At 42.6% G+C, this 13,108-nt stretch overlaps 1 protein-coding gene across 3 annotated transcripts in view; it reads right to left on the bottom strand.

The window, feature by feature from the left end:
* LOC135111175 (uncharacterized) overlaps nucleotides 1–13,108 on the bottom strand; it is a 177,563-nt gene that overhangs the window by 37,845 nt on the left and 126,610 nt on the right. For all 3 annotated transcript variants that reach the window (XM_064024242.1, XM_064024243.1, XM_064024245.1), the window contains one exon: nucleotides 8,709–8,894. In XM_064024242.1, coding sequence (XP_063880312.1) covers nucleotides 8,709–8,894 — 186 coding nt within the window. The remainder of the gene's footprint in view (nucleotides 1–8,708; nucleotides 8,895–13,108) is intronic.

Below are 13,108 nucleotides of genomic sequence, written 5' to 3'. Positions count from 1 at the left end.
TTCACTTAACAATAGTCATATATTAGGGAAAAGCAGCAACACCTGAACTTCGCGTGGTAAGCCAGTGACAATACAAATCTCAGAAGGACCCGAGGGAGTAAAGTAAATGACTAATAATAGTGTTGAACGTGGAATTAAGTTAATATGGATCACGATGAAAAAGGAGGAGGAGGAGGAGAAGAATGCCATTAGCTGCTGCCTGTCTTTGGTAATCAGTCACAGACGGGAAAAGAAACAATTATTACCAAAGTAAAACAATTAAAAGTGAATATTGCGATAAAGTGAATAACAGAGCCAGGTAATAAAAGGTTCAAATATAAACACAGGAAACAATACGAAAGTTAATGAAAAATCTAGCTTCCTCTTTTGTTGAGTGATATATACGGTACATGACAACCATTCGAGGCAACAAAGGGACACACACACACACACACACACACACACATTATTTTTTTTGCAGCTTCATGATTATGGCGGCGGATCAATGTATGAAGACCAAATGTTAAAAAAAAAAGAAAGTTACGAGTACGTGCATTGCTTCAAATTACTGGATAATTAGGAAGCGGTTGACAAATTTTGCTGGCCAGGGACCCGAGGCTCATTGTAAGCAACGAGTGGTCCCAACACTGCAGCCGAAAACCACAACATGATATGACCAGTTATATTTATTCATTAATCAACTAATCATCACACATACGTATCATTATTTTATGGATATCTCATTGTTCATACATATAGACGCATGAATACAGTGACTTGTAAGTATTAGCTGTAGTATATCAGAAATTTTGTTTAACCTCGTTTTAAGTTAAATTCATTCCTTTTAATCGTCTTCTTTCTCTCAGATGCTACTCGGCGTGCGACAAATGGTGAGTTGTGTGGCAGTGGCAGCGTAACGGGAGGCCAGCGGCACGTAACAGGCTGAGGCAGACACTCATCCTTATATTTACGGGCGTCACTGATCGACAAAGTGGTGGTGATGGTGGTGGTGGTGGTGGTGGTGGTGGTCTCGGGTGTCAGACGGGCTGTGATTGGCTGCTGCCTGGTTCCCGCCACTGTCCCCTTCAGCCACCGCCTCCATACTCTGATCAATGAGTGAACAGGCTGTGTGGTGATGATAGCCAAGGTGATAATGACGCTTGTTGTGGTGGTAATGAATGGCAATGACGGTGATAATGACAGCGAAGGAGAGTTGGTTTGCGTGGTGGTGATTGTCACTGTAATAATGACGGTGAGTTTAGATAATGTTCATGATAATCTATTCAAAGTCACAAGAAAGACCCCCTCACCAGCACTTGCCTCACGTCCTCCCAACAGCTGGTTACCGAAACCCAGTCTGCAGGATTTTAATTCATATAACACTCGTAAGCCGATTATGCATTTACTGTGAACCAAACTCGTGTGCGGCGACTGTCCTCACAGAAATACTCAACTTTTGGCTGCTCCCAATGGAAGGAGGAAGTATACGAGTGTATGTAATATTTCACTTTCATGGAATTAATAGCATTACAAAAAACGTTGAATGCATACCGAACACGTTAAGAATTAAGTTATGTTTTCTTAAAATTCTCCATCTTGGTGCAGAGAAATCATGGAAGGCTTGAGCAGACTGCCCTAATTAACTGCTGCGTTGTATCAACCTCGCTAACTGACGGCGACTGCTGCAGTGTGCGCTGGATGAGCATATTGAGATTTGTAGGTGAATGATCTGCAACTGAGGCTACGCAAACACGAGGGAAAAGCCTCCACTTTTATCACATATAAAGTGAAAAGGAACAGAAAAAAAATAGTTTGGAGTTTCGAGGTAAACTGTTTGTTTAATTCAATTTGCGCCCCGTCAGATTGGCGTCACACTCGCTTCTCCTCACCAATTTGTCGCTCCGTGTTGGGAAACCTCGACACGAGTGCTAGACAGCCTTCGCCGCAGTGATGACACGGCCAATATATTTTCACCATGAGCATTAAGCATTATGCAATCATTCAATCAACTCAGAAGGGAAAGGCAATCAGGCACCGTGATACTCTTTTCTTATATGGGAAGAACAACGGCCAAGGGCAACAAAATTATAATAAAAAGGCTAGGTTTTGAGGAGATTCGGTTGGTTTAAATGTGGTTTGCTTGAGTTTTGTTAGTTTTGGAATGTTTATGGGTATTTTAAGGTGGTTTATGGATTGCTTTGGAGGGGTAAGTTAGGGTTTTGAATGGTTTGGTGGTGTTTTGGGTGTTTTGGAGTGTGTGTGTGGTGGTTAGGTTAAGTTTGAGGTGTGTTTTGGCGGTCTTGGGGTATTTAGATTAGATATGGGGTGTTTTGATGGTTAGGTTAGGTTTCGGTGTGGTTTTGGGATGTTTTAGATAGTTTTATGGAGATGAGTATGTGTTTGGGGGTGATTAGACCTACACTTAACCCCCCCCCCAATACACACACACGCACAAACATTTGGATCGTTTTTCAAGAGGGTTCTGTTTGTTTTCCTGGGAAGAGAAACTTCTAAAGCAAAGAACTGTGGTTGAGAAATAGGAATATGTGTGAAGAAAGGAAAAAAAAAATATACTTTTCTTACCTATTTTAAAAAATTTGGCAAAAAATTTATAATGCCTGAAGGAAAAAATGTATGACCACAGAGTTTTTTACTACAATAATGTCAGAGAATCAAATGTTAAAAGGAAAATGTGTATGAGACGAAGACCAGCACGACGCCACCACTTCCATTCCCCATTACAGTTGAGAAACCTGATACTCCCTCTCTTTGAATTTGACGCTCAACTGGGAGAAATAAGCGAATGGGAGCCAGATGGAGAGAGGCTGGCTGAGAGCAGTACAATTCGTCCCATTCAAATCAGCAACAATAGAATAGAAAGATGGAAGATGGAGATGTTAGTGTGGCTGCCTCTTCTCTGCTTCACGTGCTTAGGGGGCCAGAGAATTCTCCCTCTCGCCAAGTGCTCCTTCATCTCACGGGCCTCGTGTGGGCTGTCTCCAAATAACAGTCCCTGCCACCCTGCCACCCTGCCGCCCTTCCCCCAATAGACCACTGAGTTAATTTATCGCTTTTGCCGTGTTTGGCTGGTGGACGTGGTACAGTGAAATTGGATCACACACACACACACACACACACACACACATACACACGTTGGCTCAGTGGTAACGTTCTCAACCTTTACTCGACACCTTGAGGTTCGTGGGTGCTCAGGGTATTCTTCACTTGATGCGAGTGTAGTCAGTGACTCCCATGAGCAAAAAAAAGGACTGCGTGGTGTGCGGTGAGAGAGAGAGAGAGAGAGAGAGAGAGAGAGAGAGAGAGAGAGAGAGAGAGAGAGAGAGAGAGAGAGAGAGAGAGAGAGAGAGAGAGAGAGAGAGAGAGAGAGAGAGAGAGAGAGAGAGAGAGAATGAAATGAGCTAATAAAAGTTCCATAATAATCACAAATTCCTTACTTTTCTTTCACACACACACACACACACACACACACACACACACACAGTTCATCCTCTCCGCGTGTAGCATCGCTTAGGACTCCCGAACTGGCGCGGTCAATAACGGGAGCCTTGGGAAACATTTGTCGCAGAAAGTATGAGTTCTTTCCTCTTCTCCTCATTACTCAAGATTACGGCAGCAATTTGTCTAGGGTGAATGGCGGTTGATGCGGGAGGCTTCCATAATCCATCACCATGTCTTGCCTTACTCGCTTGTCATAACATTCTGGATTCACTAATGAACTCAAGGCTAAACTAAAGGCTGATAGATTTATTTCCCGTTCCCGCCCCCACGTCTGTTCATGCAAGCAGTGCGTATGAGTAGAATGTTGAGATCTGAATGAAATCATGTTAGATCCGTATTCAACAGCAGTTCGGTTCTTGCTTTGATACTTGCTTTGCTTTGATGAAGACACCTAAAAACAACAGACTTTTTTTTTATTGATATATACTTTTTACATCATGATTTCACGATTTAAAATTTATATTCATGATTTCATAATTTAATCTGCAACTTTAGAAGGAAAATTTTACTCGCATTTTTTTTTTCGATTTTTTTTTTTTTTTTTGTACAGGTCCGGACCTGTGTTGAAAAAAAAAAAATCTGATAATTGGCACATATTCTTTAAATAAGAACCATTATACACACCCACACACACATACACACACAACTTCACCTATTTAAAATGAGCAGGACAATAAAAAAAAATAAAATAAATAAATAAAAATAAATAAATAAATAAAAAAAAGCGAGCTCTACAGTGGAATACCAAGAAACATGAGATAAAAAAAATAAAATAAAAAAGAGAGAAAAATAGAGATAAGCAGAATCCTAAGAACAACAGACACCGAATTAAAAATAAAAGTGGGTAAACACGGATGAAATATCTCTGCAGCTTCTGGAGAGCTTTATCCGAGGAAATAAGTTGAGAAAGGGATGGAGGAAGGGAGGCAGCAAGAGTGGGAGAGCAAAGGGCTGCTGGAAAGGAAGAAATTTAGTGCGGAGAATAGAGAGAGGAAAGGAAGATATGAGAAAATCGATATTAGCTGAGATAAAATTGCCGAAAGGTTGTAATATTTTTATGTGATATATTAGAAGAGCAGAATATACCCCGATTACCTCGATTTGGAGAGCCTGCTAGTTGGAGGGAATATAAAGAGGACTGCAAGGGAAAAGAACTAGAAGGGACTGGGATGGGATGTGAAAAAGACTGGACTGGAAGGGACAAGGCGGGACAGGAAGAGGGCGGGACTGTGGTAAAGTTAAGCATGAGTCCCTCTTGTCATCCCTTGGACCACTTTAATTTCACCCTGATAGTTATGATTTTATCGAAATGGATACTATTATTGTGTTGTTGTGTTCTAATTCTGATATTTGTTTTACCGATGTTCAGTTGCCGAGTCACGTACAAAAGTTTAATACTACTTGTTAAATAATTTGATAGCGTGATGTGTCATGTCCGCCGTCATTTTGAAGTAATATTCCCAGTGAAAAATCATGCATTCGAAAAATAATCCATCACTTGCAGGTGCATTCCTTTTTTTTTTTTTAATATAATTTGAATAAGTTTAGAAAACAGTAACTGCACATCCTGAGAGAGAGAGAGAGAGAGAGAGAGAGAGAGAGAGAGAGAGAGAGAGAGAGAGAGAGAGAGAGAGAGAGAGAGAGAGAGAGAGAGAGAGAGAGAGAGAGAGAGAGAGAGAGAGAGAGAGAGAGAATATAAATGTCTGGAAGATTGTCTAGCTCATAATAAAATTAGCGTTTTTAAGACATCTTCCCAGGCCTCTTGCTAAATGATGGTATTAATATTTTTAGTACGTGCATACATACCGACGCAGTGTTCCGCAGTGAGTGGCTGGTACAGTGTGAGGAAACCAGGACCCAGCAATGAGTGTCGTGAGGTGTGCAGCCTCTGTCATTAAAATTCTTGCACAACGAGAGGCCTCACATTTCAGAACTTAAGGTAGCAGATGCATTAACATTGCCGTATTTCAACAGTTCTGCCTCGCACGCCCTCTCACAATACGGCCGGTGGTGGTCCCGCTGTGGCCAGATGGAGGCACAACGCACTAAAAGACGCACTTGAAGGAGGCATTACGGCGGGCCCAGCACCACTTCAGGAAGGCGAGGGCACCATCTCCACGCTGACGGTCGTGAGGCGCCTCGTGAGCTTGTGGTGAAGCGCCACATTAGAGGCGCCCACACACTGATTAAGCAAAGGGTGATGATGTCTGTTCTCAATGTATTGGTAGCACAATTCGCGACGCTCACAACCCACCGCCACGCTATCCTCGCTCAAACCAAAACATTTCTCCCCGCATTTCTTTAACTGCCGCTCGTGCGAGGACTGCGCCAGCTGTGCCACATAAAGAATTCTTGTCAATACGGGTGGCATTACTGTCCCATTTTTAGTCTTGCTGCCAATTATAATCCTACTTAAGTGCAATAAACCTTGAGATGTGTTTTGCAACTACTGGGAGGGATGGATGCATATGGGTCCTTCTTCGACAGTGTTTCAAACAAGCACAACTGGAACCGAAAATAACATCTATCTCACGCATTACAAGTCGATCTGATATTCAATAGAGCGTCGACGCATCTCCCCACACCTGTTTGTCATCCCTGTCGCGCTGCATTCACGTACACGATGACTGACTGACGTATTTATTGCCTCTTGTTACGCATAATTCTTTTGGAGCTGTCTTTATCGACGCCATGCGAGTGGTAAGTTTTATTTTGTCTCCGAGCGCTTCAGCCCCGCACACCTGTCACTTGCAGGTGGAGGGAGAGGCGCGGCAGTCAGGCAGGTGTGCGTGGCGGGAGGAGGAGCACTAATGACCTAGTAATGGTGCTTTTGTGGGGGGAGAGAGAGAGAGAGAGAGAGAGAGAGAGAGAGAGAGAGAGGAGATGGTAAGCTGAAATATTTCCTTTACTACGGTGGGGGGAAAGAAAGGAGGAAAAGGGAGCCGTGGTATATGCTTCAGTGAACGCCAGGAAGTGTTGAGGCGTGCGGGGCTGAGTCTGCGCACCTCACTGAGCAGGCAAGTCTTTTTGTGTTGTCCTTCAGATGCTGAACTCAAACGACGTCAAAAAATACACCACTTCTTTCTACTCTACATGGGAACGAAATAAAATGCGAACGTGATTTTCCAGGCAGGGTAATTGTAATTGGTATGGTATAGTTGAGTGATGCAGTTGTGTACGCTGAATATTGTAGATTACACTTATGTTTAAATATTAGAATCAGTGTATGTGAAATGTACTTGATGTGTCAATAAGGAGCATCTCTCTATCCGTCTGTCTATCTATCCATCTATTAATCAAGCTATCTGCCGAATTATTTATGCATTTATCTCTTTTATCTATCTATGCATCACCCAGTCTGTCCTCAACATTTAGTATGTCTTGCTGTAAACAAAGAACCTATCTATCTATCTATCTGTCTATCTGTCTATCAATCTATCAGTCTGTCCAACTATTTATGCATTTATCTTCCTATCTACGCATGCATCACCCAGCCTGTTCTCCACATCCAGACCATTATCCCACACAGGAGCTTCGTGTTATTCAATATGCAGCACGCCTCTAATGCTTCCTGGGAATTCACACAACACTGTATTATTCAGAGGGTCGAGACAAACGGCGCTCGTCTCATTAACTCCCCTCCTCGCAATGGCTGCCTTTAATACCTCTTACAGAACCACCATTATGTTCCTCTGGTGATGCTCTCCTGCTCTCTTCATAATGACGGAGTGTTCTGTTTCCTGATTGCCTCTTCACGCGACGCAGTATTCTTTAAACATTTCGGTGTCTGATTTCTATTGCTTTCCAAAGGTTATAGTGGAAGATCTTTGGGTTTTTAAGGGTGTTTATGTTACTCCAATAATTGTTTGATAGATATTCTTAAATCAGTAAGGAAAAATATGGATGAGAACACGACTCATCATCTCTGTCGCTTTTAACAGTTTTTATAGGAGCATGAAATATTTAAGAATAAGAGCACGTAGCACAGTTCTGAGGCACGAATTTAACTATAAGAGTTATTTTCATACCTTCCAAGACCAACCCTGATTAGCTTTTCACTGCAAGTCGCACATTAACTTGCCTTTTTTCTTGTTTCTTCTGACCCAACAAAGGGCAGCCTTCACAACGTCACCGGATGACGATAAGAAACTATGTACTTTTCCCGTCTTTCTTCCAGCGCCTTAACTTTCCTCGCTGAAAGGTCACGACAAACAAGGTACCTTTATTTATTCTGTAACTATAAGATTTTACTATTTATTTTACCCGTAATGCATTAAGGACAGAAGAGCACAGTGGGGGGTTACGGTGAAAAAGGTATGAGTTGTGTGTGTGTGTGTGTGTGTGTGTGTGTGTGTGTGTGTGTGTGTGTGTGGGTGACTGTCAGACGAGGTAGAGCAAATAACAAGGCGTCGAGGGAAATGCCAGAAGGCCCTGTGGTGTTTTTTTCTCCTCCCCACCGACGACAAAGACATTACGAAGTCCATACGAGATAGAAGATACCGGAGGCTGGACGCTGAAGGGAGAGAGCTAGCGAGAGAGCGAGAGCGAGAGAGAGAGAGAGAGAGAGAGAGAGAGAGAGAGAGAGAGAGAGAGAGAGAGAGAGAGAGAGAGAAATATATAAGGTCTTTTATGTTCTCCTCAACTCAAAAAGGGTGAAATGATGGTATAAATTATTGATCATCATTTCACCTGAGAGGGAACATCTAATAGCATTCTTTCATCTTCTTTCCTTTCCTCTCTCACCGCCTCCTTCTCTCTCTCTCTCTCTCTCTCTCTCTCTCTCTCTCTCTCTCTCTCTCTCTCTCTCTCTCTCTCACACGTATAGCATTCTCTCTCACTCTATTCCTCATTTCCTGGTAAACCTGATCCTCTCTCTCTCTCTCTCTCTCTCTCTCTCTCTCTCTCTCTCTCTCTCTCTCTCTCTCTCTCTCTCTCTCTCTCTCTCTCTCTCTCTCTGCGTTTCACCTTTCCTTCCTCACTTTGTTTTCTTCTCGCTCTCTTTCTTTCACTTTCTTTCTTTCTTTTCTGATATCGACTTTGGCCCATTTGAAAGACCGTGACAGGAGTAAAATGGAGAACGAGAAAATGACAAAAATGCTGAAAGGCAGGCACGACAGAGAGAGAGAGAGAGAGAGAGAGAGAGAGAGAGAGAGAGAGAGAGAGAGAGAGAGAGAGAGAGAGAGAGAGAGTTTTAATCAACGTCACTTTACCTTGAGCGCGTCAGACTCTTGGCGTTCCATCACCTCCAGAATGATAGCGGCAAGCATATTGAATCCTTGGCAGTAACCGACGCCCTTGTTCCAACGCGCGAAGGCCAGCAGGACCCGCTTCAGCATCGCCTGGTTGTCCTCAGCCTCCTCGCCGCAGAAGAGAGAGCAGCCGGTGCGGTGCAGATCCTGGTGATTGAAGAAGTATATGTGTGGTGTGTGGAGTTGATGGGATGAGATAGGATGAAAGAAGAAAGATATTGAGGGGAAGAGAAGTGGTAAGATGGGAAGGGATGGGAAAGGAAACATGGTGAAGGAAAGGGAGGGGAAAAGAAGGGAAGAAATAAGATGAGTAAGAGTTTGAGAGGGAGTAAAAAATAGGATGCTAAATTAAGTAAAAGGAAAGAGAGGGAAAAGCAAAGGAAGGAAAACGAAAAGAAAGGGAAAGTGAAAGAAAAAGAAAGATAGAAAAGGGAAATGAAAGGAAAGGAAAATTATGTACAGAACAGAATAGGGGATGGAACGGAAGAGGAAAGCACAAAACCGATAAAAATGTAAGGGAAAGGAAGAAGAGAGAAAGGGATGAATCGCAAAGAAAAAAGAAAACAGCTGGAAAAAAAGAAAAAAAACAATGAAACTTAAATAAATGTAGAGAGAGGGCAAAAAATAACACTGCCAAGCATCCCAAGAAAAAGAAAAAAAAATACTCCTTACAGGACACTTAGATCTGAGAACCCTTTGTAGAAAATTCCATTGATAATTCTGTCCCATCCTTCCATCCCGCCCCCTCCTCTCCCTCTAACACCGCCCTATGAGTCCCTTCTTGTCCTCTCCCTTATTTCCAAACCACCCTTTTTTGTCTTGCCTTGTTTTCTGACCCTCTATGCCCCACATTTTCCTGCATCCCTAACTGGTCTTCACTCCGCTAGTCAGTCCCCCTGTGCCTCGCCTGTAACATTTAGGCTCCTTACTAAGAGAAAAGGGATGGAGAAGAAAGAAAGATGCATACAAATTCTTTCCTTTTCTATACTTCAGACAACAATAGCACCAGCAGCTACAACAACAATAAAAAGAAAAATGTACCTAATTTGATATACGAGTAATATTTACAGAAACCTGTTATCAGAGAGCAGTCATTACGTTTGTTTGTCAACACACAACAATAACCATTAAAACGTATAATGTACTATTCCTGATCAAGAACATTCTGAATCCATGAGAAAGAAAGAGAGTGTACGAGAATCCCCGAAAACATGACACATTAATCTCACAGTCCCACTCATCGCACAGCACCGCCGCCTTTGTGCCAACACCTGCAGCCTCCCTATCAGGTGTGGCATCGCCCGGCACACGTGATGAAGACACACCTCCACAGGACACCGAGACGCAGCATGTGAGAGAAGGAGCAAGGGATTAGGTCAGGATTCTCCCCCTCTTATTGTGTACGCCTCATATGTTGTTTGAGTTTTGTCTTGCAACACATTATCTTTGTCGGAGTGATGTGAAGTGTGTAGTAGTATCAGTGAGTTTCCTTCTTCTTTATTATCATCTTTCTTCTTGTTCTTGTTCTTCTTTTTTTCTTGTTCCTGTCCTTCTTGCCCTTGTTCTTGTTCTTGTTCTTGCTCTTGTTCTTGTTCATCTTCATCTTCTTTTTTATCATTATCATTATCATTGTTATTATTACCATCACCATCATCATCATCATCACCATTACACGTATTAGTAAGTGAATTCAACACAAAACTGCAGACTATAAATCTCACGTACCACAAAAATTGCGTCCCGGAAGAGGGGAACAACTAATGAAATAGAATATTATGCCAGAGAGAGAGAGAGAGAGAGAGAGAGAGAGAGAGAGAGAGAGAGAGAGAGAGAGAGAGAGACCCACTCAACTCACTAGAACACACAGGCACTCCAGCATCCAGATCCTTCGAGCGTTCAGTGTGTCATTAGTGAGAGTGGGCCGAACAGGAACCCTCGTAGACAGATGCTTGGGAAGGCTCTTAATCACCATACCTTCGCAATACACCTCCGACTTGATGGGATTGCTTCACTTGCCAAAACCTGAAACTACTCTGGGATGAAGGCGTCTGGGAATCAGTGAAGTAAGGTCGATACAATCCCACGACCTATTTCCTAAAGAGTATTGCAGGATGGAGTACTGCAACACGTATTCAGAAATTTCTAGGGGTGTTCGTGCCTTGACTGTAAGTAGATGAGGGAAAAAAAAGGTTAACTTGAAAATCTGACCCTAAGACTTCAACTCGAAGGTACCTCACACACACACACATTTGCTCATTTATTTTTCTATATAATTAATGATCTGCCTCCATCCTTCCCTTTACTGGATATTGACTCTCCAATGGTATTAGTCGAAATAGGTAACGAGATGAGTGTTATTCTGAATGCAAATGATACCACAGATTCCCTATTCGGTTTTAGAAAAGAACGACAAGTAATATAATGCAGAACCACGTGATTATATTACTATGTGCACTCTTCTGAGGGGATGACGTCACATAAAGAACGCTTGATGACTCACAGGAGGAATCGTGGTGGCATCCAACAACGCGAGAGGATATAAGACAAAAATATCAGGACAGTGGCTACAGATGAAAAAAATAATAATAATGACGTCAGAAATATAACAGGTGGTTTATATATATTTCAATGTTCGAGCTACAGTACAGCAAAAAACCTTAAATTACAAGACGCTTTTGATTAAGAATTTCATCTCAATTCAGCAAATACGACCACACATTAATTCACACAGCAAAGTGGGAAGTGTAACACCATCACCACAACATCCGCTGCCATTACGTACAGTGCATGTATCCCAACTTATTGCAACACCAGCTACAACAACAGCAAGGACACCAACAACACAAGCAGAGTGTCAACAACAGCAACACCAGCACACAAACACGAGCAGCAATTACTTAATAGCCCACACATCACCATTTTGAACTTTGGAATCTCACACACAGGAACATGACCTGACACAATGCCGTTCCTATGCAGCGATCATTTGCTACGACAATCATATCACTTCACCCTCCAGCTCTCGGTCTCCACGTGTACTCCTACGCATGCACATGTGAATAAAAGAAAATTTAGCAAGCCTCTTGAAAGTTGCGTGGAAAGAGGAGCTGCTAAAATAATAATAATAATAATAAAAACATTCTTAGAGCTCTAATAGTGCCTTGGAGAGGAAAGCAATTCATTCTTCTAATTCTAAATGATCTCTTGTAATCTTTGGGCCGGTCTGCCTTTCATGTAAAAAAGAAAAGCCAACAATCCAAAAGGTATACCCCAGCAGGTTTCCAGCTGCGTGCGTGAACGAGTTTACCTTCCCACTCAGGAATGGTTCCAGGAGTAAAGGGTTTTCCTGCCTCCCTGCACCTTTGCTTGTTACTAAAGTGGTTCTTATCAATGGACGGTGCAGTAAGTATTCTCTGTGGACCACCAACACCTTCATGCTGGCTTCTGCTCACGCTGCTTCATTCTCTAAGCATCACCCTTCATGCACGAGTACTTAAATTAAGGCATTAAGGCTGTTATTTTCGACTTCAAAGAGAGAGAGAGAGAGAGAGAGAGAGAGAGAGAGGAGGGAGGCACACTACTGAGTACAGAGATCATAGTTCAAGAAAATCAAGAGAAGAAATAAGAGGAATTTCCCCACGGACGTCGCCGCCTTTAGGAAGGAACCAATAAAATCTTCAGTGTTTCAGGAATTTACCGCTTCTCCATTTTCTCCCAGTTTTTTCTGGGTATCAGCGCTTGTCTTTTATCGCACAGGTTTTCCTCGCTCGATTTTTCCTCGGTACCAAGTTCCCAGACTTTAATTTTGCCGCTCATGTAGTGATGTGAAATATTTTCCCTTCCTTTATCACGCAACTGGACATGAGAGATGCTTATAATCTTTCCTCCAGTTATTTTGCTTGTTGTTTCTCCTTTCTCTTTTGTTCTCTTTTTGTCCTCTGCTCCCTTATTCTTCTCTTCCTTCTTTTTTTCCTTCAGTGTATTATTATTTCATTTTATTATATATTTTTATTCAGAACTACGAGGTATACGCGGAATCCTCGCCTTGCTCTTGCTTACTGCGCCAATTTCTTTCAACAAACACTGGAACGGAAGCGCTGGCAGAAATAACATACCGAGAAGCGAATGACAAGACTGAGATCAAGGAACACACACACACACACACACACACACTAGAGACTGGTGAGGAAGCTTTGCCTTGAGAAGTATGCCCATGTTTTTCCGCTACGAGAACGTGAGGCATTTACTTGACTTATGGCCGCCCTCTGTGGATGTCTCACCGGCTACGTACTACGAGAGAGAGAGAGAGAGAGAGAGAGAGAGAGAGAGAGAGAGAGAGAGAGAGAGAGAGAGAGAGAGAG

The sequence above is a fragment of the Scylla paramamosain genome, chromosome 21 (genome assembly GCF_035594125.1).
Source record: "Scylla paramamosain isolate STU-SP2022 chromosome 21, ASM3559412v1, whole genome shotgun sequence".
Taxonomy (NCBI): domain Eukaryota; kingdom Metazoa; phylum Arthropoda; class Malacostraca; order Decapoda; family Portunidae; genus Scylla; species Scylla paramamosain.
The sequence above is the reverse complement of the archived record's forward strand: the minus strand, read 5'-3'. Positions and strand labels throughout refer to the sequence as shown.